The 22,480-nt window shown below is 41.8% G+C and overlaps 1 protein-coding gene across 1 annotated transcript in view; it reads right to left on the reverse strand.

The window, feature by feature from the left end:
* Positions 1-22,480, reverse strand: part of cntln (centlein, centrosomal protein) — an 80,652-nt gene that overhangs the window by 22,763 nt on the left and 35,409 nt on the right. The window contains exons 14-21 of the mRNA XM_023428191.2: positions 16,647-16,747; positions 13,877-13,974; positions 12,438-12,967; positions 9,334-9,415; positions 7,385-7,466; positions 6,749-7,011; positions 2,798-3,019; positions 1,251-1,348 (exon numbers count right to left, since the gene is read on the reverse strand). Of these exons, the coding sequence (XP_023283959.1) occupies positions 1,251-1,348; positions 2,798-3,019; positions 6,749-7,011; positions 7,385-7,466; positions 9,334-9,415; positions 12,438-12,967; positions 13,877-13,974; positions 16,647-16,747 (1,476 nt within the window). The remainder of the gene's footprint in view (positions 1-1,250; positions 1,349-2,797; positions 3,020-6,748; positions 7,012-7,384; positions 7,467-9,333; positions 9,416-12,437; positions 12,968-13,876; positions 13,975-16,646; positions 16,748-22,480) is intronic.

Below are 22,480 nucleotides of genomic sequence, written 5' to 3' on the forward strand. Positions count from 1 at the left end.
GCAAGAGCACATATTTCTGTGTATCTTGTTAAGAATGAAGTGCGGGTGGACGTTTCATGTGGCTGATAGACAACAGGGCTAAAGATGAAAGAAGCAACTTCATAAATAAGGCAGGGCCATAGTGCCGGATATTGACTGAGGACATGCCGGTGTACTTTGAAATTCATTTCTTTTTTTCCCCCTTCTCTTCTTTAAGGCGAAGCAGCCTTGCTCCCTGTGTGTGTGCTGAGATGTATATTTCAGAGACGTCTAGACATGTCTTTCATTCTGAGAAGGGGTCCCTCCATGGAGGCAAATGGAGTGGTAGGCTAGAAGAGATGGCGAGTTTGTGTGTGTGTGTGAGTGAGTGAGTGAGTGAGTGAGTGAGTGTGTGACAAGAGCCTGAAGAGAGGCTGAGGCTGTCGTGGAAACTCAGCTAAGGGATGTTCACTCTGTCTGGCTGTGATCCGCTGTGCTTTGGTCACATACCCACTGTGATTGTACACATGCCCTGGATGTATTATTGAGAATGGCAGGCAGAGGACACAGCATACTAGACAAAAAGAACGAGAGGGAGGAAAGCCAAGTCGTTCATTGTACTTTCTCCCAGTTCAAAGATGAGATTCCTAATGCAGGATGATGATATATGCCTTTCACAACACTGTTCCACATCCTTAGTTTCCCTGAGTGAATTGTTTATAGCTATACATTCTGACTGTGTAATGCAGCAAGTGCTACAGTAGGTGAACCATGTAACTCATTAGGGCTTGTGGCCCACAGGCCAGAGCGATATTGTGTGGGTTTTAGTGTCATGGGCCAAGATGGCCCCTCCTGCGGCACACAAACAATCAATACACTGCTTTGATCAGCAGTCCACATCAGCTACCCACATAAGCAACACCACACTACATGACACACAAGACACCCACATGCACACATGTGCATACACACTAATTCCTTCAGTCATTTTTATACACTCGCTCATGAGAACATGCATAATTTGACAAATGATTCATGCAGAGGAGAAGCATGCATTAAGTGGAGTGCAGCAGACAGAGTGCTGCCACATGGTGGAATCAAACACTACAGATGAGAGCTGTACAGAATGTGCAAACATGCAGACAGAGACACAGTGAGATGGAGAGACAAAGACAGAGAGAGGGATACAAAAATACAAAAGGTAAAGTAAGAGCTGTACTGCAGAGCATCAGGAAGAAAGGAACACAAAGAGAAAGAAGTAATAGTAATGAGGAGAAAGGTGTGAAACTAACTTGTCCTGCAGCTGGCGGAGCTTGTCTTCGTTCTCCTGGAGTTGGCCTCGCAGGGCTTTGTTAGCTGCCACCTGCCTTGTGACCTCCGCACTTGCATTCTGGGGGGAGGGCACACGGCGTGTGTGTGTTTGTTAATGTGTTTGAGTGTGTGCGATAGGGGGTGGGGAAGGTTTTCACGACATGGCTGATGACAGGTCAGGCACAGCATGCCTCCTCATTATAGTTACAGCGGGAGGGTGGAAGGTGCTAAAAGAGGTTAAGAGGAAAACTGTATTTTTCAAAGTGGATGAGATAAGGGGAGTAATTAGGAAAAATAACAATTTGTAGCCCTATGCTACTGAATATATTTCAATGGGGATCTGACTAATATGCTTATTAACAGATTTTTAAAAAACCCAGCAGCAAACATTTTGTTAATATTAATAATATTTTTGTACATATGCCAGTCATTAACAATGCTTTCATTGCATATAAACTAGCGATACTGCTGAGATTTTTGTAAACTACACACTCTTTATGAGTATCAGAGATATATGGCTCACGATGACAGATTGGCTTCTGATCATAAGACTGATGGATATTTGAATGTGCATGTTCACTTTGATTTAAAGAGCTATGTGTGTCTTGTGGGAACTGCACTAGTACGAGCCTTTGACAATGCACTCACTCAGTGTGCGCACCCCCACGGTGCATCCCTCGCCTCTCCCTTTTGGTGTCACTTGACATGACTTCCGCGGCTGTGTGTAACGACAGCAGCAATCTGCTTGGTGACACTGATGAGCTGGCTGTGGAGAGGGTGATAATACTGTGGTACCACTTACACCTTATTCCCTATGATGTAGGGCACGTCTCTACTGTTATTCCTCATTTCTCGTCTTTCTGACAGGTACTCCATAATAAGATCAAATGATAAGAAATGCTAATTCTTGTTGAAATCACATGCAATTTCAGGTGATGTCAAGTGTAAATCGAAAGGCTCAAGAGTCTGTGTTTTTTTAACCACCATGATTTGAAAGTAAAACCTTGACAGAGTTTCTTTCAGAGTTTCTAAACTCCTCAAGGACTACGGGGTGTTCAAACCAGTGAGATATTAAAGTGACTCAGAAATATTGATGTTAGAAAAAATATCAGGGAAATGTTTTTTTTCTAACTAAAAAACATAAATGCATGTGTAATCCAATACTGTTCGGTACTGCATAGTCAGTAACAAAATGGCAACAAAAAGAAAATTCAAACTAAAATGTGCAAAATTCACAAATTAGGTTTTCTTGCTTTTGAACACAATCTTGCTTCATGTATCACAGTACATAGAAAAATGACTAGTGTTTCTCTACAAAAGATTTTTTTGAGCCAAATAGCATTAATACTCTTCTATGATTATTCATTATTCTGTCCATTCAAGCTTCATAGTGCACAAAAATGAACACAATCTTTAATACAATCATCCTATTAAGAGACTTATCTCTTTATAAGGCGTGAATAATAAGACAAAGCATGAGGGAAATTCATTAACACTGGAGTTATATTTGTAACTTACACCAACTAACCTTAAGTCTGGCTTGAAGTTGTTTGACCTCAGCCTCGAGAGCCTGGTGGGCAGGGTCAGTTGGGGCGGGCACGGTTCTGCCCTGGCAGGAACACTCTGCGTTTACAGGTGCTGGTGGTGGTGGTGCAGTTTGCTGGGGGAATGTGATCTGCCTCCACTGCTCCAACTCCATCTCCAGAACCTTTTTCTGCCTCTCCACACCAGCCAGGTCAGAGGTCAGCTTCTGCAGATTGACCAACAGACACTTGAGTTAGTGGGGCTAGGCTACTGCTGATGATAGCACAACTAAAAACAAAAGTTTGTCTACTGTTATCAAACCTAGAAAACCTATATTTGTGTTATAGTTATGGTGAGAATTAAAAAGTAGTGGGAAACACGATATACTGAGTCAAATCAAAACCCTGCCTTCTCTGCTTTACAATGCAAGACTGTATTAGTGTACTAATAAGAAAAAAATCATCTGATTTACACAGGTCTTTATTTTAAATTCAATTTACATGAATATGATAAATGCAGACACAAAGTAAACACAATATGTTAGAAATCGTGTATGTGTAAGCCACGGGAGAGCTACAGGCTCAGCTTTAATATCTCGTCTGTGATAAAAACTCCTTTCTTATGCTAATTAGGAAAAAGATGATGCTGTTGTCCGGTCAATAGGGCCTAATTCTCACAGTGATTGGCATGCATAATAAAGCCATCCTGCAGAATCAGAGAGCACTTTGGGACAGAGGGAGTTCAGCATTTGGTGAGTGGTTGGGTTTAGAGTGATGAACGATAATGGCACTAGCTGATCATGTACAATGTGTAGTGTATCAATGATTCTAAACATAAGCATCTGAGGTGAACACTTTTAACCACATGCGTGCGGTAGAGCTCAAAAAAGCTCTTTGCCTGCTTATTAAGAAAGTATGGGGCATAAACACATCTCTGTAAGTTTGGTTCAATACTGCCACAATTAGATGAACTGGTATCATATCAAACGTCAAGAATGCTTAATGGCACAAATAGGAGACATGATACATGAAGATGTATGCTGCACACATGGATGGGGTAAATACTGGAACACATGCACAGCCACAGCCACAGCCCCACAGCCACACACACACACACACACACACACACACACACCCCCCCCAAGTGAAACCGCAGATTCCCAGGGGTTTGCTCTCTGCTCTGCATACATGGAGGTTATTGATATCTGGTTGCTGGCTGACACCTTTTAATAGAATCCCTCTTGTTTTACGTTTCCTCTGCTCTGTTGAAGATGCACATGCCATATCCCCAGAGAGGGGGAGAGAGGAGCAGGAGTGATAGAGAGAGAGGGAGGTGTAGAGAATGAAAAGTGGGACTATGGCTGCAGTGGCAGTGGTGCACGAATTAAGAGTGGCATTGATGACACTTCCTGTAAGACAGGCTTTGATTTCATAGGCCATTTTCAGCCCTGGTGAGAGATGACACTGACATGGACTGATATACTAGTGGTCCATTAGGCTGGAAGAGTGGACACATCTCTCCCTCATCTGAATAGTGGTCTCACTGATGTTGTTCCAAGTGATCATTAGGATAAATAAGGAAACACAGCTGCACACGCCAGCCCATTTAGAAAAGCAAAGTGAATTTGTCAACATAAATAAACCACAGCAACATTAGTGTAACATCTTATTGTACCAACTCAGCCACTTTGTATTCATCCTGGCCAGACTTTTTATGTGATATGTGCTGTCACAATCTTTAAAACGTAAATAATGTCGGGGGCTTTTTAAGTTCAGTCAGTCGTGTCTGTTGCACTCCCTAATCCTGTGATAATCCCAGCCCCTTACATGTTGGAGGAGGGCAGGACACTCCATACTTAAAGAGATAAAGCTTGTAAATTTGCGAGGCGATGTCACAGTACACTGAAAAGTGAAGTAAGAGGGGAAGTAATGATAATCAGTGAGGTAGATAATCCTAGTAACCAAATGATCCAGTATTTGGATGATACGCGTCAAGAGCTAGATTTGGAAGGACTACGCGGGAATGATTCATCTGTCACCTGAGTTTTTTAAGCTTCTTATGACACCTTAAAGGATGATTCCGGTTTATTACAAATTATGTCTAATTTTCGGAGTTTCTGGACATTATTTCGGTGATCAAGGAATAGTTGCCATATTCTTAGATCTCAAAGTGAACTGTTGAAATCTCGGGATATGGCAACAAGTCAGACAGGGCAAGAAACACAGGTGGTAAGATGATGTGACAGATTTTCAACAAACCTCCATACAACTTATCTGATGGAGAAAGTGAAGGTGAATCTTGTAAACATCCATCACAGTTCACAGACTGACTTTCTGTTTCGGTGGTACAAAGTTTTCCTGTGCAAAGAGGGATCATCATCATGGTGCTGGTGACTAAGTGATGAAATTGTCACCATGCCGTTAAACAAATGTTCCACTTAGGCTGGGATATGGAGAGCTGAGTGCAACATGACAAAGCACATCACACCTCTCCACTGCTGGTCTATTCCTCTCTAATGGTATAGATTTGAAAGCAGCAAAATATTGTATAAATAGCAGCTATTAGCGCAGTTATTAAGACTTTTAGAAGCTCACAATACAAACTCATACAATCCAATCCATACTCATACTTATAATACCATAGGGAGGAGGGGAATAAAACGGCGCACATGGGAAAGCCAGGAGAAAAGAAGGAATAAGGAAATAAGGCTTAATGATGGAAGGAGGCAAGGACGGAAGCAGCAAGGGAAGGACAGAATGGCTGAAGGATCAGGAGACAGAGCAACACAAACAAGTTTCTGTGAAACTGCCATGCTACTTCTCACATGATGGCCCCTGTGGAGGCTGTCCTAAGCCAATTACAAGCAGAGTGTTTTAGTTGGAGAGTTGGCCAGGACCGACTGGAACAAGTCCAAAGTCCATCACCTCTTGCCCTTTCCAGAGAGGGCAGCAAGACCTGGCTTTGGCCAATCAGTCAGCTGCAACTTTCTCTGGAGGAGTGGCATTAATACTGCACAAAGAAGGAGGAAACAAACAGGAAGACAACAATTCCCTCTCTGTCCACTCATTCACACAACAGTGCGAGTTGTGTGTGTGTGTGTGTGTGTGTGTGTACATGTGCCGTTACTGCGGTGTCTGAGTCTAAGGTCTGGTTGGGCCCCAGCAGATGCCTGGGTGGGAGCACAAGGGCCACTTCCTTGGTAGCAACACTATCAGGGCTGCACTCTGACCTGTGTGTACAAGTGCAATATACTGTATCTGTACTATTCCACACAATAAATATACAGACATACACCTAATCAGGTGTCCAGTGCGCCTTTGCAGGCTGCTGCTATGTCTGAATTCACCAAAAGAAGTCTCCTGCCCGTCGGATTAACAACTGTGTGTGTGTGTGTGTGTGTGTGTGTGTGTGTGTGTGTGTGTGTGTGTGTGTACATATGTCGGTGTGTACAAGGAGGCCCTGACAGGAAAGATACTGTTTAGGGGGCAAAGTGCTTGGTGCTTTATTTATAGTCTATATCAAGTTTTAGAGTTTCCTACCTGGAGGCAGGTACTAAATAACTCAATGGGTGTGTGGCGCAGTCACCTTGTATTTGTCTGTGCACACGAGTGCACGTATTTGAAGAAATGCAACTGCCAGTGACACAGATTGTTGTGGAGAACTGGCTTACTAAAACATTCAGCAGGACAAGACAACAGCAGAGTCAGAGAGAGAAAGAGAGATTCTCCTCCTCTCTTTTGCTCTGTGGTGCTGACCTCCACAGGCGAGGGTAGGCTGTCAGCCACACTTATTAAGCATGATAAGGGCAAAGGACCTGCTACTGCTGTACTCTCAGCTCCGAGCAAATACAAAAGAACCACAAAAAGAAAGACAAAGATAGACAAATAAGAAACTTCCCAACACTTACAACTGGCTTTCTGCTTTACTCATCTCCCAGTTTTTTTCCCCAAGTTACCTGTGTTAGCTGCTTGCTGCTACAGAGTTTCTCAGTGAGGGAGTTGAGCTGCGCCATGATCTTCTCATTGGCCCTTCGCAGCTCATTGGCTGAAAGCACAGCATCTTTCCTGGCACTTCGCAGTATGTCAATGTGGCGCTGTAGGGACTCTATGCGCTGCTGCAGAGAAGAGGAGGAGCAGTGCTGGGTCCTCATCAGCATCCTCTTCCTCCTCCTTTTCTCTCCTCTCATCCCTTGGTCCCAGGGCTCATGCTGTTTATCGTCTAACAGGAGGAAGTATATATGCAGGCGCCTCAGAGTTGACAAGTGCACAGAAAAACTCCAATTCCCTATTTAGAAGCTACTGCTGGGATTTAACAGGCGGATGTAAAAGTGTCTTTTTGTGTATGCACAAGTGAAAACTGTGATATATTTAACAACTTGAATGATTAACATTTTCCATTTATAACCAATTGAGGAGTGTCAAGTTCTTGAAAAAAACAAAAAACAACAACAAAAAACAAAGCTTGTTAACTTCCTAGTACTTGTTTCTGATCGACAGCATGTACATACATTGAGTGTTTTTCCTGCTTCACTTAATAGTCGATTAGATTTTTGTAGTTTTGCATCGGTGTGAAAAAGGAAAACTTGTCCTACCTCGGGCCAGAACATCGGGTTGTTTTTTGTGAGATTCTGCTGCTGGCGCTTCTGTGTTTGACATCAGTGAACACCTGGAGGACTGAAAGAACAGAAAAGTCAGAGACAGCGATGAAAAGCAGCTGTTTAATGTAACACAACCGGTTGACATGTTGTGCTTCCCTGAGATGCGGCTCATAATGACACTATGATCACAGGGTGTGCTCAGTTTAACGCGACAAGACAAATCACCCTGTGCTTTAATAATTCACCTGAGCGTGTACAGCTGACTTCAAATTGAACGCTCCTCTGTAAGGATATTACTTCTGACAGATGCTTGCAAATGCTGCCTTTGTTCAATCACTGTCTGAAAGCTCTGATTCACTCCTGCACTGTGACGTGTGTGTGAGTGTATAGTCATTTGCACTCATAAGTGCCTGTGCGTGACACCTCCCAACAGCAACATTGTTTGTAGTGACATCAAAGAAGAAACCCCCCCCACCACCACCACCAGACCGCTCCTTCCTCTCTGCCTGTTTCCTTTGTACGGGGGTCAGGTAGGATTTGATCAGTGCCAGGTTTCATCACACGGTGCCTTGCAGAGAGGAGAAGGGAGATGAACCCTTTGGTTTGTGACATAGCACGTCGTGAGGGGGCCGGGGCTGTCATAGCGATGAGCCCAGAGGAGCTGATGGGTACATTTAGCAGATCTGGAGTGGGGAAACTAGAGGGGATCTGAGAGTAAGGGTCCTGACAGCTCCCTGGTTACAGTTACAACAACAACCCTCTCTTTCTCTCCACCTTCTACCTTGCTCCCCTCCTTCTCAAAAGAGAAGGAGAGGAGGAGAGAAAAAGACAGAATATCTTTAAAGGCCCCCCTCTTTCCTTTCTACATCTCTCTTCTTGACGGACATATCTCTCTGGGGTTTGGAGCTGCCATGTCCTGCTGTGGAGTGGTTTGATGTGGACAAGAGTAAGGGGTCCATGCCTATTGATTTCATGGTGTCGAGAGAAGATGGAAAAGAAAGAGCACCCACAACCACAGATGAGAAAACCTTTGTGACTGCAGGAGTAAAGGGAGTGGCCATGCAACAAATTGTTATAGAAACACTCATAATCTAGACTCACATCTAGACAATTCACATTAATGATTATTTGTATTATCAACTAATCTGCCAGTTATTTTATTGTTTAATTGATAAATTATTTGGTCCATAAAATGTCAGAAAATAGTGAAAACCCAAAAAAGTTCAGTATACTAAGCACGAACCAGCAAATTTTGCTTTAAAAAAAGAAACTTAAACAATTAATGATTATCAAAATAGATTCCTAATTAACTAATCATTGCAGGTCTTAACATATACATAAACGACAGTAAAAACATCAAACTGTGCAGAGATTTGATTGGGTGGTCAGCTCATATCTGTTTATCAGGTACCAGCTGTACAGCTGCAGTGGTCCAGAAGAACATGAATGACAGCACATACTCTACATTATCAAAAACATACTTTGTTCCCTCTCCAAAACTTAAACATACAAAAACCTCTTCCTTCATCTCTAATAATAAACCTGTCAGAATAAACCTGTAGAGACCAGGACATTTTACCAAAGGGTAAATTAAATTACTGTATTAGGAACAACAGAACATTACATGAACTTAGTTTCAGCGTTACTGGGGTGGTATTAATCTTACCCGTTTCTACGGCTGGCGTAATGTAGCTGTACATAATTGAGCACATAGGAATCTTCTGACTTAAATTACAATAAATTCTGGTTAAATTCTGCTTGCAATTTTGTATATTGCCTCAACAGATCATCTTTCTTCATACATATGGAGCACTTTACTCAAAATATGCTGAATATGACATTGTAACCCATTAAAAAAAACAAATTAGATATTTAGGATGATGAAGTTCAATTTTCATGCTTTGCTGATACAGCTTATATAACAGAGATTAGAGCAAACCAACCTTTCTGTTAGCATGTTGTCTGTAAGGTGCTGTCCCTGAGGGCACACTGTTGAGACTGTCCGAGTACTCCTCACCACTGTCACTGTAGAGAAAGGTGAGGAGGGTTATTACAGGCCAGAAGTTGAACCCACAACACTGGTTCTGAGAGTACCACCCTTGAACAAAAATCCAATTTACCTTTTATGGTTGATTTAGTTGACATCAAGCAAAAATATGTGCATTTTGCCCCCCCTTCTTCCAACAGAAAATCAATGTCCCATCCAATTTCTGAGCTGGAAGTGTAAATGTGGGTGTAAATTAAGTGAAAAGCTGCAGTGTCTGGTGCTGATGGTGAATGCATCAACATGTATGAGAGCGGCTGTGGCCTTCATTAGCCCTCTGTGTGTGACAGACGTGTGTGAGAGGCACGGCTGAGCGGAGCCAAGCAAAGTTGCATCTGATGGACACACGGTAAGGGCTTCCTGAGACACACACACATACACACACATGCTCACACACACAGGTTTATTGACAGTGACCTTTGATGTGAAGGTGGAAGCCAGTGACATTTACGCTGGCGGGTTTATTAAGGTGGGGCCTGGGAGAATCAGCGGAGGTAAAGACCACAGAGAGAGGATCTAACTGGAATATGACAAGACTAGGGGCTAGTTAGGGTTAAACCTGGTCTGGAAGGGGGCACAGGGACTTTCTGAGGATCACTAATCACAACCACTAAGACCAAGGTTACTTACATTTGATGAAAAATGCTACCTCGTTCCTGCTGGTGAGACAGCTGAGAAGGCCTGACTTAAATTCAGCCTTGTGAATACAAATATAAATTCCTCTTATTATTTATTTTAATATATACTGTATCATATGCAGATTCAAACTGACAAATACTACACTCAACATGATACTGTGTCCAATCAGTCATCAAGAATTACTGTAACTGTTTCCACAAACTATCAAAGTTGTCTCCTGCATGTGCTTTAATTTATAATATGGTTAAGAATGCTGTGCTGGCATGTTATGGTGATACATCAGGGGATACCTGTGTGTCTGTTTGTGTAGTGTGCCCATATAGTACATAAACACAGGTTTGTACATTTACCGGCTGGATGCTAATTTGTGCAGGTCAAATAAAGACACAAACTGAAGGAAAAACCTGAATAAATGAGTGGTGAAATGCAGACGCTTGGCTACTGGTGGAAAGTTAAGGGTGTTTGGACATGAGAACAGTGGAAGCCAAGGAACAAACCACCAACCCTGTGATAAATGGGCAACCCATTGTATCTCCTGAGCCAGAGCCCCCAATCAAAACACCAAATGATCTTTTGAACAATCGCCTTGAATCCCTCCAATACAGTTCCAGGCAGGGCATTTTATCTTTTCTGGTGGCTTGTGGTAGGCCTACATCTTACATAGAAACTTAATATCAGCTCTTAATTGTTAAATGTTCTCCTTGTCAGTGATTTGCCATCCATAAGTAATGTAGTGTCTTCCAGCAGTGATCAAGAGAATGTGAAATATATAAACACATAACAGAACCATTCACTAAGATATTCTCCATACCCCCTGCCCTCATTCTGTTCTGCTCACAAACAAAACTGATGATCTGCTCAAAATGGTCAGCTGCCTCCAGCAGCTCAAAAGTTGAGAGAGCGAGCCAGAGGCAGCGGGAAAAAGAAGGGGAAAAAAACAAAGACTTGGCAGTAGCCTTAACGAGTCTGACATCTTTATTTGGCACTATTAAGGCCAAAGCTCCTTAGGCAGAAATACTGTATTTCCAGGAGCGCCTACCAGACATACTGCTGAAGAAGACCCCTGCGAGATAAGAGACGCAGAAGGCTTTACAGTAACAAATCAGTTGACAGGTGCCTTAAATAAGACAACATCTCAGTTTAGACCCCTTCTTCACAAATCCACTTAGATCCTCCTCTCAGGTAAAGCGTATATTAGACTGCTGCTTATTAGCTACATGGAGAGGCATTAGGAAAGCAGGGCATAGCTGCACCCAGTCCCTGTTAAACGGCCTCATGTGGATAGAGCTGGGGTGGATTACAGTCAGATGAATTAGTTGGTGAAGAGATGGCGAGTTAGTAGGACAGAGCAAAAGAGAGCAGATAGAGAGAGGCATACAGGGAGAGAAAGTGAAGGAAAATAAATATCAGCGATAGCTCTGAGTGTTTGAAATCAAATCATTCCGACCATCACTCAATAAATGTTGGCTCAGTGGCTTTTTTGCATAAAACATACATGGAATAATTACTGTCGATGGTTCTTAATTTAGAGGGTGTTAAACAGCTTGTAGACATCTGGTACTGAGCCGAGTAGGGTCATTCAAAATTTATCTAACTAAATTAAGGCGAGGAGAGGAGAGAGGAGGGTGGGTAAGCTGTAAAGGAAGTGTGTGTGTGTATGTATATGTGTGTTGGGAGCAGGTTACGGGGTTGGCTGGAGGAAATAAGTGTAGCACACACACATTTGTGAATTGACATGCCACAAGATAACCAACATGACTAAACACAGGGTGGAGTTAGCTTCTGTGTGGTTGTGTGTGTATGGATGGAGAAGGTGGCTAGGGGGGGTGCTTGGTACTTGCAGGGGGAGCCTTAGCGCTGTCAAGGGGGGGTTAGTGAATATGCACAGGACCAGTAAATTAAATCAAACTGCCAAACTGTCAATTTCGGGATAGCGTGACTAGTGCATGAAAATGGCATCACTGGAAGGTATCAAGGCTTTGGCGGCCTCCTTATCCCTGGGCTTTTCTGGCATCGGTTCAACTTTGTGTGGAGAGGTGGCTAATTTTGCATGCAAATTTCAGTCAATAAGCTCCAAGCAAGGCGTCCCAGGATATTTCAAAGGATCTGACAGTAGTTTCCCCCTCCTCTCTCCTTCTCTCTATCATTCTTGCTCGCATTCTTCTTTTGGCTTCTGAATACCAACTAGACAGACGATGAAATTCAATCACCCATTTGCTTACGCTTTGCATATGCACGTTGTCCCCTTGATGCAGCGTGGCCCCCCACAATTCAGCCAACCCACCCTCTCCACTCCTACCACTAAAATAATGAGGCGAGAGGCAGTGAGAATAAGTGCTTCTGTGTGTGCGTGTGTATCATTACCTGTCTATGCTCATGTCCTCCCACTCGTCCTTAGTGGGACTGGGGCTGCGGCCTTGCCAGCTGATGGCTTGATTGGGGCTGACTGTTCGGTGGCTGCTCTGGCGTAGTGCACCTCTGAGTCTTGTTGTTTTGAATTTGACCTTGCTGCTAATTTTGCTACCGATCCCGCCTGCCCGCACTGGTCCTGCTGCACAGTTCCTGTAGTAGTCCCTGGCTGCTTTGAGAATCCCCACCTCCTGTCTCAGCTTCAGCAACTGATGATGAAGCTTGGTAGCCTCTTTCTGAGAAGCAGCCACCCGGGCTTCTAGAGCCATGATCTTGTTGCAATGACGCTCCCCTTGGGCCTGGGCCAGGGCCTGGGCTGCCTCTTCATGAACAGCTTCCTGGGTTCGCAGGTGATCGAGGGAGGCTTGCAGTTTGCGGCAGTTGAGGGCCAAGTCTTTGTTGTCTTCAAGTAGCTGCTCTTTCTCTTCACTCAGTCTCTCTCTCTCCTCCTCCAGGGATATCATCCTCCACTCCAGCTGCTCAATCTGAAAGAATCAAAGATATGGGGTAGGATCAGTGGTACACTATAGTCAGGTTTGTTTCCTTCACATATTTGTATCTTTTACCATAAATACTACAACTTCTGTACAAACAATACAATGAGAAAGGCCAGTGCTTGATTTGACCTGTGTGTACTGGCATGTGAACACTGGCTTCCCTCTCCACGGTCATTTTCTCATGGGTATGTGTGTGCCAGTGCATACAGTTTATGCTGTGTGTTTGGTTGAACCAAGGAGGGCAGCAACACTCCCTTCCACAGCCTGGCAAGAGATTGGACATCTCACTGGCACCCCCTTACCCTGATCACCCCTAACTACACAGCAACCAAGAGCACTTAGTCTATTTGTTAGATCTTTGGTTGAGACTGTTTAAGAGAACAGTGGATGCCTGCTGGGTTTGTGCCTCCAGGCAATTTTTCCCTTTTATTTGGCTCTCACTCTGCCCGCTGGTGAAGCCTGGTACCTTTCAAACAAAATTAGATGGCTATCGCTACTCTTGATGATTCACTGTCATGAAGGTAGAAGGGTGGGGGGGCATATAAACTCATGCAAGCAGGGGTTTTAAAAGTATGCGTGCACAAACACGAGCAACCGACTAACAACTACAACACAAAAATTTGAATTCTAGAATAACTTACAGACAGTTTACTCTACTCCACCACTACATTTATTATTTGTGGTTATTCCTGGAATTGTTTATAACTGTAAGAAAAAAACAAACTACATCCTGGCTGACACTTGACTTAGAAAAGTTTGCATGACCAATTCCGCCAACAGTGAGAACACTTTCAAATCATTCTTGATAGAGCAAAACCAAATTCTCTTGAGAGGCATTGTGCTGGTTTCTTTTATTGGCAATGACAAAGAACACTTAGTGATGGCATAGTGCTGTACCTTTTTAAATGACTGCTCCATTTGCTCTGAAGAAACAGAAGGCTTTTTTGGAGTGCTGCTTTTGACCTGGTGCTCCTCCACCACTTTGTGAAGCAATTCTGCAGAGGGGAACAAAGCTCGTTATTGTGACATGATGTGTCAAACTCAGGCGGTTCAATCAATAGAATGATAATAAAGAGGGTACATTAAATCAATTAGCATTACTAAAGTCTAATTTCCTTCCTAAGGTCCAGTTTCTTTTTTCTTCCTTTGTCAATCAAATCAGAAGGAACCGAACACAGTCTCACAATTGCTGTTTTCATGGGAACTTGAAATTTTCACTGCAAAAACCAGCCTCCTGTTTCTAAAATCATATCCAATAGCCTTTTTCCTCCCAATTAACAGAAAGGTATTTTATTTAGTAGTCCACGAGGAAACAGGAAAACAGTGTTCAAAAGCACACACACTGGGACATGCAATGTGCAACCTCTCTCTAGAGATCTTAAACAAACGAAGAGAAGTGTTTGAATCCCTAGTGAACCCACAGCCCCAGGCTGCACTGCTTTGTAGTCCACTATGTTTCCCCAATGGACAACTAATCTCTACAGACTAACATGCTGCTTTATTCTGAGAACTTCAATAGTGGCCTTGGCAAACATATGATTTAAGATTTATGATAACAACGGAATGCATGCAGGAAGAAAAGTGTTTGGAGATTTGATGCACACATATTCATGCGTGCATACACAATCCAACAGGCCTCAGTGTCACTGTCTGACATACAGTCTATACCTGCAGAAGGAGGAATATCTTCCCTGCGCACCTAGATGCAAAGGGCAACACAAAATAATATAAAACTTTTTGCCTTTCATTCCTTTCAGTTAAACATTCATGACAGGACGACCAAAATAATTTGTACAATGAGGCTGGAAACATTAAATATTCAGGACCTTGACTTTTCAGGTCAGTTGATCTTTTGGAGAGTGAGTTGGAAAAAGAGGCCATAGAAGGAGAGTAAAAAGAGAGAAGGGTTATGTTGTGAGGAGCCGCTGCTCCCTTGCTTTGCATTTGACGCTTTGCCCAGGGAAGTTTGTTACTTTGAATTAGCCTGCTCTTTTGTCTTTCCAGCATGTCACATTCAATCAAACAGAGCACCAAATAGGACAGGAGGGCTGCCGTGCTCGCTGGGTACATAACCAGGTTGGGAGACAATTATCCAGCTCCAGTGCCGGTGGCTTGGGAGTTGGCACCTCAGCACTACCTTGATAAGAAGACGTGGTGGCTCCCTAGTCACCCACTGTTGGAGGAGGTCCTGGCACTGCGGCATACATTAACGTCCCTCCCATGTCTCCTCATGGGCTGCAGCACAAAGGCCCTGTTCCTTTCATCTGCTGCCTTTCGTTAGTGTGATCCCGGTGTGAGCAATTCAACCCTCCATCCCTTTGATCGGGTCACAGAGGTTCTTCAGGAGTAAATGATGTGGCCATTCACAAATTTCTTTCTTAATACTGATGAGTTTACTTCCTATTGACGCCAAACATATTGGTTTCAGTCCAGATGTAAATATTCTAAATGTTGCTAAAAATGACTGCATTTATTCATTTACAAAGTTTAGATTTTCTCTGACCAAATCATCACAATATACAATTTATTTATCTACTTTGACAACTATATGAACCTAAAGTAGAATTAAAATAGGAAGTGCATCCATGATTGAGTAAACAAATTTTGTATCAAAGTCTTTGTTTTTACCTTTAAAAAATGATTGTCAAACACTGGTAAGAAACAGCGATATTAACAAAATAATGCACAGTGAGAAAAAGAACTTCACCAGAATGGAAAAAAGGTTTTATGTAATATAACAAAAAACGTGGTATTTCTCACACATTGTGTCATTGTTTCCATTGGGATTATTGTCACATGTTTAATGTTAAATGTTAAAACCAGCAGGCTTTCATTTCTGTAACTCTAGGCAAAGTGAATTTTTACCTGATAGAAAGTGGAAAATGACATGTAAAGCAGATACTCAGGCTGCTGTGTAACATTTAGATTTAGTGATTACTTGTCTGATAAGATGTAAAGTAAGATGTAAGTATGTCGTTTCGAAGGAGCTTATTTCCTAGTGTTCCTGACTAGACTGTCAATAGGAGAGGATCCACTATTTTAATTAGTGCCATCCTTTAAATCACACGCTTGTGTCTCCAACAGACACCATCATTGGTTGTGAAGAAAATTAAAGTGATCTAGGACAGATTTGTTATTGAACTGGTTAATTAAGGCCACCGGCAGCAGTGGTCAGTGTCTGACAAAAGGATGCAGATTGGATTAAAAGCAAAGTGCTTTTTAACATTGGGAATGATATGTGCAGACAAGATGAACACGTCTTGATCTCCCAATCAATTTGCAAGGAGTTGATCAAGTCTTAATTGAGTTGTCCTATTAATTCCACAGGGAGTTGTCTTATTAATTCTGCTCACTAATACACATGGCCAAGAGGTAAAAGGATAGCTAAAGGTGCTGTCATGTTAAGCTTGCATACTTTTCCACCATTACAAGTGATATTTCCAGTTTTTTTTTTGTTTTTTTTTTAAACTTTGTTCTTTAAGCCTGTGGCAAAATCCTTGGGTAGAATTAAAAAAAAAAATTAACATGAGAATAATTGTGTAAAATTGAATTTAGGCAAAATATTTCCACTGCAACAGAAAGGAAAAAAGCAAAAAGAAACAGAAAGACGATGAGAAAAAGGGATTTTAAAGAATCATGTTCATTTGGTTTTAATGAAAGTGCTCACCTTTGTGTTCATTAGCAAGACACAGGTGAAGCTCCTTCACCGTGGCCCGGTCCATAGCAGCCTGGACTCGCAGCATGTCCAGCTGCTCTTCCAAGCTGGCTCTGCAATCACACATATTATGAACTTTACTTCACACAACTCTTACGTCAAATCTATTCTTCTTCAAATATGAATGGAACAACAAAAAGAAATATGAAATCAGCACCAAGACAAGCATTGTATAATGAGTATCTTTTTAAGTCTCCACAAATATCACTCTGAATTCCACTGTGGAACCCATTATTGTAAAAACCTTTTTTTTTTTTTTTTTTCCAACACATTTTAACTTGGTTCTTGTGCACTGGCTTCCCTTCCCAAAAGAAAAGACGACATGGTGAAAAAATCACCTAATTAAAATGGTTTTTAATTCATCTGGAAATCAAAGTGACAAGCAACATGAAACGCCAAGGTAGGAAAGTACATTGTGCATTTGTGTGTGTGTGTGTGTGTGTGTGTGTATCATAACAGACAAACAGACTGGAAAGAGTGCCCAATTACCTCTGTGCAATTAGCTTGATTTCTGCTAAAGGCTAATTATGTGGAGCCATGCTCGAGACTTTGCACTTTCAAGTTATTATTAGGACCCCAACTGAAGTCTACTGAGGATACACACAAGCCCACTGAGACAACCACACCTGAAACACACACCTAATTTCCCTCCCCTCTGCTCCACAGAGTCAGAGAGAAACGCTAGAAACAAGCTGCTGCTACTGTAGTGGCTTTCTTCCCTCAGTTAACCTCATTACAACAGTAGGTCTTCATTCTGACTGACTTCTTAAAGCATGTGGTGAGTACAGCATGTGTGATACACTCTGAAGCATATGAGGTTTAAAAGGGCATTTGTGGTTATGGTGAATTATGATGAGCATAATGGCAATTAACTTAAACTAGACACCTGTTTCAACCAGTCTAATTTTGCTAGATCAACCAAGAGATTTTTCCATACATATGCCAAGAGAATGACTTGGGAAAAGTTATCGCCACAGCACAGGGAAGAGAAGTAATTAGCTTTTTAGCCCACACAGTCCGGTAGAGGCCTGGCCTAATGGCTGACCGCAGCTTAAATAAGTACACAAATGACTCTCCCTGAGGGGGTTGAGGAAGCAGATGGATATGTGTCGCTCCTCTATAGATTTTCCTCCATAAATGAACTCAAGTCGATGAGGCACCGGCACTGCCTTATGTGTCGAGGATGTTAATGGGACAAATGAGCTGAAATATGCAGTATGCGTTCCATCTCATGTTTCTCTTTTATGCCTTTTTGGATGCTGATAGTATTGACGCTAAACCAAAGTTCATATGCAAAACATTCAATTTTGTTGAAGGATAAGCATACCTTCTTGGATGAGGAAGGGATTGGATTGCAGATGGAGTTCATTGGCCAGGGGCCTCCAGTTTCACATCATAACATCCTAGAGATGGAAGACTATTGCATCCTTATTCAGTAACACTCAGTGTGTCAGTGTGCACTTCTATCTGCCATAGAGAGGATTAATAATGCTACATGTAGGGATGTTACAAGTATTATTTGTACAATAATACAAATTCGGTGACTTATCTTCAACTTTCACCAAAGCTAATTTGGTAAAACTAAAAAAATTAATACATTTAACAAAGGTGTCCTGCTTGCTGGCCAGATTGTATTTTAGACCTCTGTTAGTGCTGCTTGCCATGCCATTTTGTTACTTTTGTGTTCATTTTGTAAAGTTACATTATGTGAGTCACAATGTTACAGTGCCAGGAGTTTTGTTTTGTGTCAAAACAACAGCTGGCATTTGGAATTACTCTATCTGTGCTTTTGGTTAATTTGGTCAATGACTTAAAATTCCCATTTAAATTAACCGTTAAATACAAACACCTCTTTCTACAGTCCGTGCAGCCTTTCCTCTTTTCCTCAGGCAACACATTAAAAGAAATTTTGAAAATATGATTTCATTCTCGACTGCACAAAATTGTTTCCTTGGATAGTGTATGCTCATATCTTCCCTTACAGTCTCACTCCTTACCCGTTGCTTCCTTGTGTGAGTACATCATTTGATAAACAGATGCTTACTATTTTCAGCCCATTGGGGTCCTGATGATGGGAAAAGAGCAGCTTTGAGAATTCGAAAGGATGTTTAGGCAACACTGTAAGGCTGTGGTAGCGCCGAGATGAATCCCAACCTCAAGGAGCTATGTTTTAGATCTGCATCACATTATCGCCACCTCCACCTGAACAAATTCCAGACCTTTTCCCTGTATCGATTTACCTCCAGTAACCTACAATTTATGTGAAATGAAACCATATTTTCCTGTCATATCCTAGCTATCTCAGTGGAGAAAAGGTTTTCTACAGCTGTATCTCCTATAGAGTATTTCATGTCTTTTTTTTTTTTTTTTTTTTTTTTTTTTTTTTTAAATCTGGATGACAAATCAAATGAAGCTAGCTGGACAATTTTCAATTCCTTCTCAACTTGCCGCTTCACCTAAGGTAGAATAACAGTCAGCAGGCATAAAAGCAAAAGAAGTTTCTTGGCAGAAATCAAAGTAAAGGCAACAGACACATGTTATGTTTGGTAATGATGTGGTCTGCGATGTAAGTCTGTGTCTCACGTCGCGTTTTTGGCCCCATTTTTAAAAACATTTGCAGCGCTAGAACTTCAGCCTTGAGCTATCCACTCCATGTCATTTGATCTCATCCCTACCTGTGCTGAACCTAACACAGCTTAGAGCACAAACTGCCAGCCTCCATCCACAGGGGTGTACAACACAACATCATCTACAGCTATTGTGCTTTCACATGTCAGCCTCCTTTTGGTTTCTTGCTCGGCACATAAAAATACACAGGAAGAGCGGGGAATAGGGTGAGAAAGTGAAAACACCTCTGGCATTTTTATCGCTGGGGAAAGAATCTTGTTTTTGGGGGGTGTGGGGGGGATTCCCTCATGGTTAAAGTCAGGCTAGAGGGCTGTTCATTCATGGAGGGAGTTTGGGTGTATAAGCCACTGCTGTCAGCAGAAATGGTGACTGGTGGAGTTTACATGGCTCGGTGCTGTATTGTAGCTGTGGGCGATGCAGCAGCAGCAGCAACAGTGAGTCTTTAAGACTTAGGTTCTCCAGCCACAGGCCACTAATATGAGAGGTAAATGGGAATTCATGCAGTAATCACTGGTGGAAATAACCTAGGATGTCCACAATATTCCCTGTTTAAGAGGCTTGTTGATGCCGCTAGGTAACCTAATATAAAACAAAACAATATTATAATGTCGTATTTATTAAACAGGAAGGGAAAGACATTTGCACAACTAAATACCAGTTCCGCAGTCAATGACTATATGAATATGGGATGGAATTGGAAATGTACTTTCTTTTCTGTATGTGAATTGTATTTGTGAGGTTTGGTTCTTTGACATAACTAATCAAATTCTTTGTGCTCTAATTTTATCTTGTTATGAGACCAACTAAGACTTGATGGCGCACTGAAGTTTGCATCATAATTACTAAGTGTAAAGCATTTTTTTTAAACAATAATTAATTTACCAAATAATTAATGAAGGAAAAACCTAACTTGTCTGATTTAAAAACATGCATAATACATTCTGTTTGTGTGTGTGTTCGAGCAAATGTGTCCCTCCTCCAACTAAGCCCTCGTCCAGGGGGCAAAAGATTCTCATTACTTCTAATACCTTTTAGCAAATCAAGATGAAACGAAAAGAAATAGAGGAATATGAGGAACATCAGGGTAAACTTTATTAAACTTAATTAGAGTCAACGTCGCTTATTGGGGAGGTTCACGTCCATAATGGTCACTCTCTACAGAGGAGGTTTCACGGCTGCTGCAGAGCAAATGATCTCAAAGGCTTTTTCCCCAGTAATCGCTAGCTAATTTATGCTTTGATGTCGTCTGAGTATAGCATCTTAAGTCTGAGGATGCACTGCATGTGTTTATTCTGTTTATGGGGCCTAAATAATCCCTGCCTCTTTTTACCAACAGACCTTTAACAACAATTAACAAGCATGGACATGCAGTGCCGCAGACAGATGCATAATGAGGCAGATAAAATGATCCCACAGCGAATTTTCTAGCCCACCCTGCCCACGGTTTCTTGCCAGGAAATCTCAATCAAAAATAATCCAAAGTGTCAACTAGTTTTATTTGTCTTTTCCTTTTTCCTTAAAAAACACTTTGGTATACATCTGAGAGATTTTCTACACTGGTTAAATGTTGAGAGCATAGAGGGGTCTTTATGTCGGACCATGTCAGTGCATTATTAAAGAAAGGAGAGGTGTTTTTTGTAATTAAAATGTTTGATGAATAAATAATGAAAGTCAATCAAATTGGCTTGGCTAGCATCAAACCAATGTTAAATTCCGAAGTGGTTAAAGTTTGCCATGGATAAATTCCTGTTGACGTTTCCACTGAGGCTCAGAAGAGGCTTTTAAAGTGACAGAACATAAAGAGAAGTGTGTGTGATTTAAACTTTTCCAGTAAGGTTTTTTTTTTTTTTTTTTAACAGGTTTTTCACATTAGATTGCAAAAAAAATGGTAAGTGAATCTCTTCAATAGTTTTGGTTTTACTAATAACTCCAAAACTAGTATTAAATGAATTTCCCAGTTGTGGGATTAATAAAATTAATCTAAAATCTAAATCTAAATTAATATTAATCTGGCAAGCAATGAACCTGAGAGCACAGAACTGACCACTGTGGTCTATTGTAACTTCAGAGTATGTGAAACTGTCTCAGGATGCTATCTTTTTCTGCCCCGCTAAATTAGGTTAGGCATCAAGTGCTCTTAATATGAAGTAGACATGTCAGCTCAGTAGTGAAGTACTAGGTCACGCAAGCTCACAGAATGGAACTACCGAGTACTAAAGCACATAAAAATTGTTTGTCCTCCTAACTAGTAGTTCATGTTGTAGGTGCGTGCTATAATTTTCAAGTAAAAGTTGCCAAAGAATAAACCATTTGCTGTTTATTGCATCCTCAGGTCATTAATTTGAGCCACAGGGAGCCAGTAAATCAGCTGAAAGAGCAGAGAAACGGACCTGTTTCACCTTCTTCCTCAACACCTTATTCAAGTGCAGAGATTACAGGGGGCCTGGGCTTGATAACCTTCTCTTAACACTATGGGGACCCACTGAGCAGGAGTTATCCCAGCAATATTCATTCTGGGAAATGGTCATTTGGGCCTCAAGACACTGTTTTACAAGTGCTGTTTTTGGAGGAGGTGATAGGGAGCATCTGCACAATATCATGACAATGAGGAAGAGAAAATGATAGACAAATGGAGTTTAAACAGTCTCTCCTCTAAAGCCCGCCACTAAGCATTTAAAGCTTTATAAGGGGTCTTTATTTGGCCCTAAATTCTTAAGCTGTCAGGAGTTAATTAGCCATTAGTGGATCATTGCTAACACTTATCTAGCATAACCTTCACAAGCACAATCATTATAATACGGTCAACGGAACAACAAGCTGTAACTGCTTGCCCCATGAGTTTCCTGGCAGTTATGCTTACAGGAACTCTTGTTGTTGTTGCACTATCATGTACCCACATTTGCCCTCTCTGTTGCCTCTCAACAGAAATTTGCATTGCAGGGAATTAAAGCTGTTTGGTTACGCTGGCTTCATCCATAGTCCCAACAACCCTGTCTCCTCATTCCTGCGCATTTTAACAACAGGTATGGAGGAAAGTGAGGAGTGGAATAGAGATGCACAGTATGTTTTCGCTTAGTTAAACACACTGAGCGGGGCGTGTGTGTGTATGTGCGTGTGTGTGTGTGTGCCCTGGAACGGAGAGTTTTTCTAAAGCACAA

Source organism: Seriola lalandi, unplaced genomic scaffold, assembly GCF_002814215.2.
Source record: "Seriola lalandi dorsalis isolate HSWRI2012SDOR001 ecotype SW California unplaced genomic scaffold, Sedor1 jcf7180002054872, whole genome shotgun sequence".
NCBI classification, from domain to species: domain Eukaryota; kingdom Metazoa; phylum Chordata; class Actinopteri; order Carangiformes; family Carangidae; genus Seriola; species Seriola lalandi.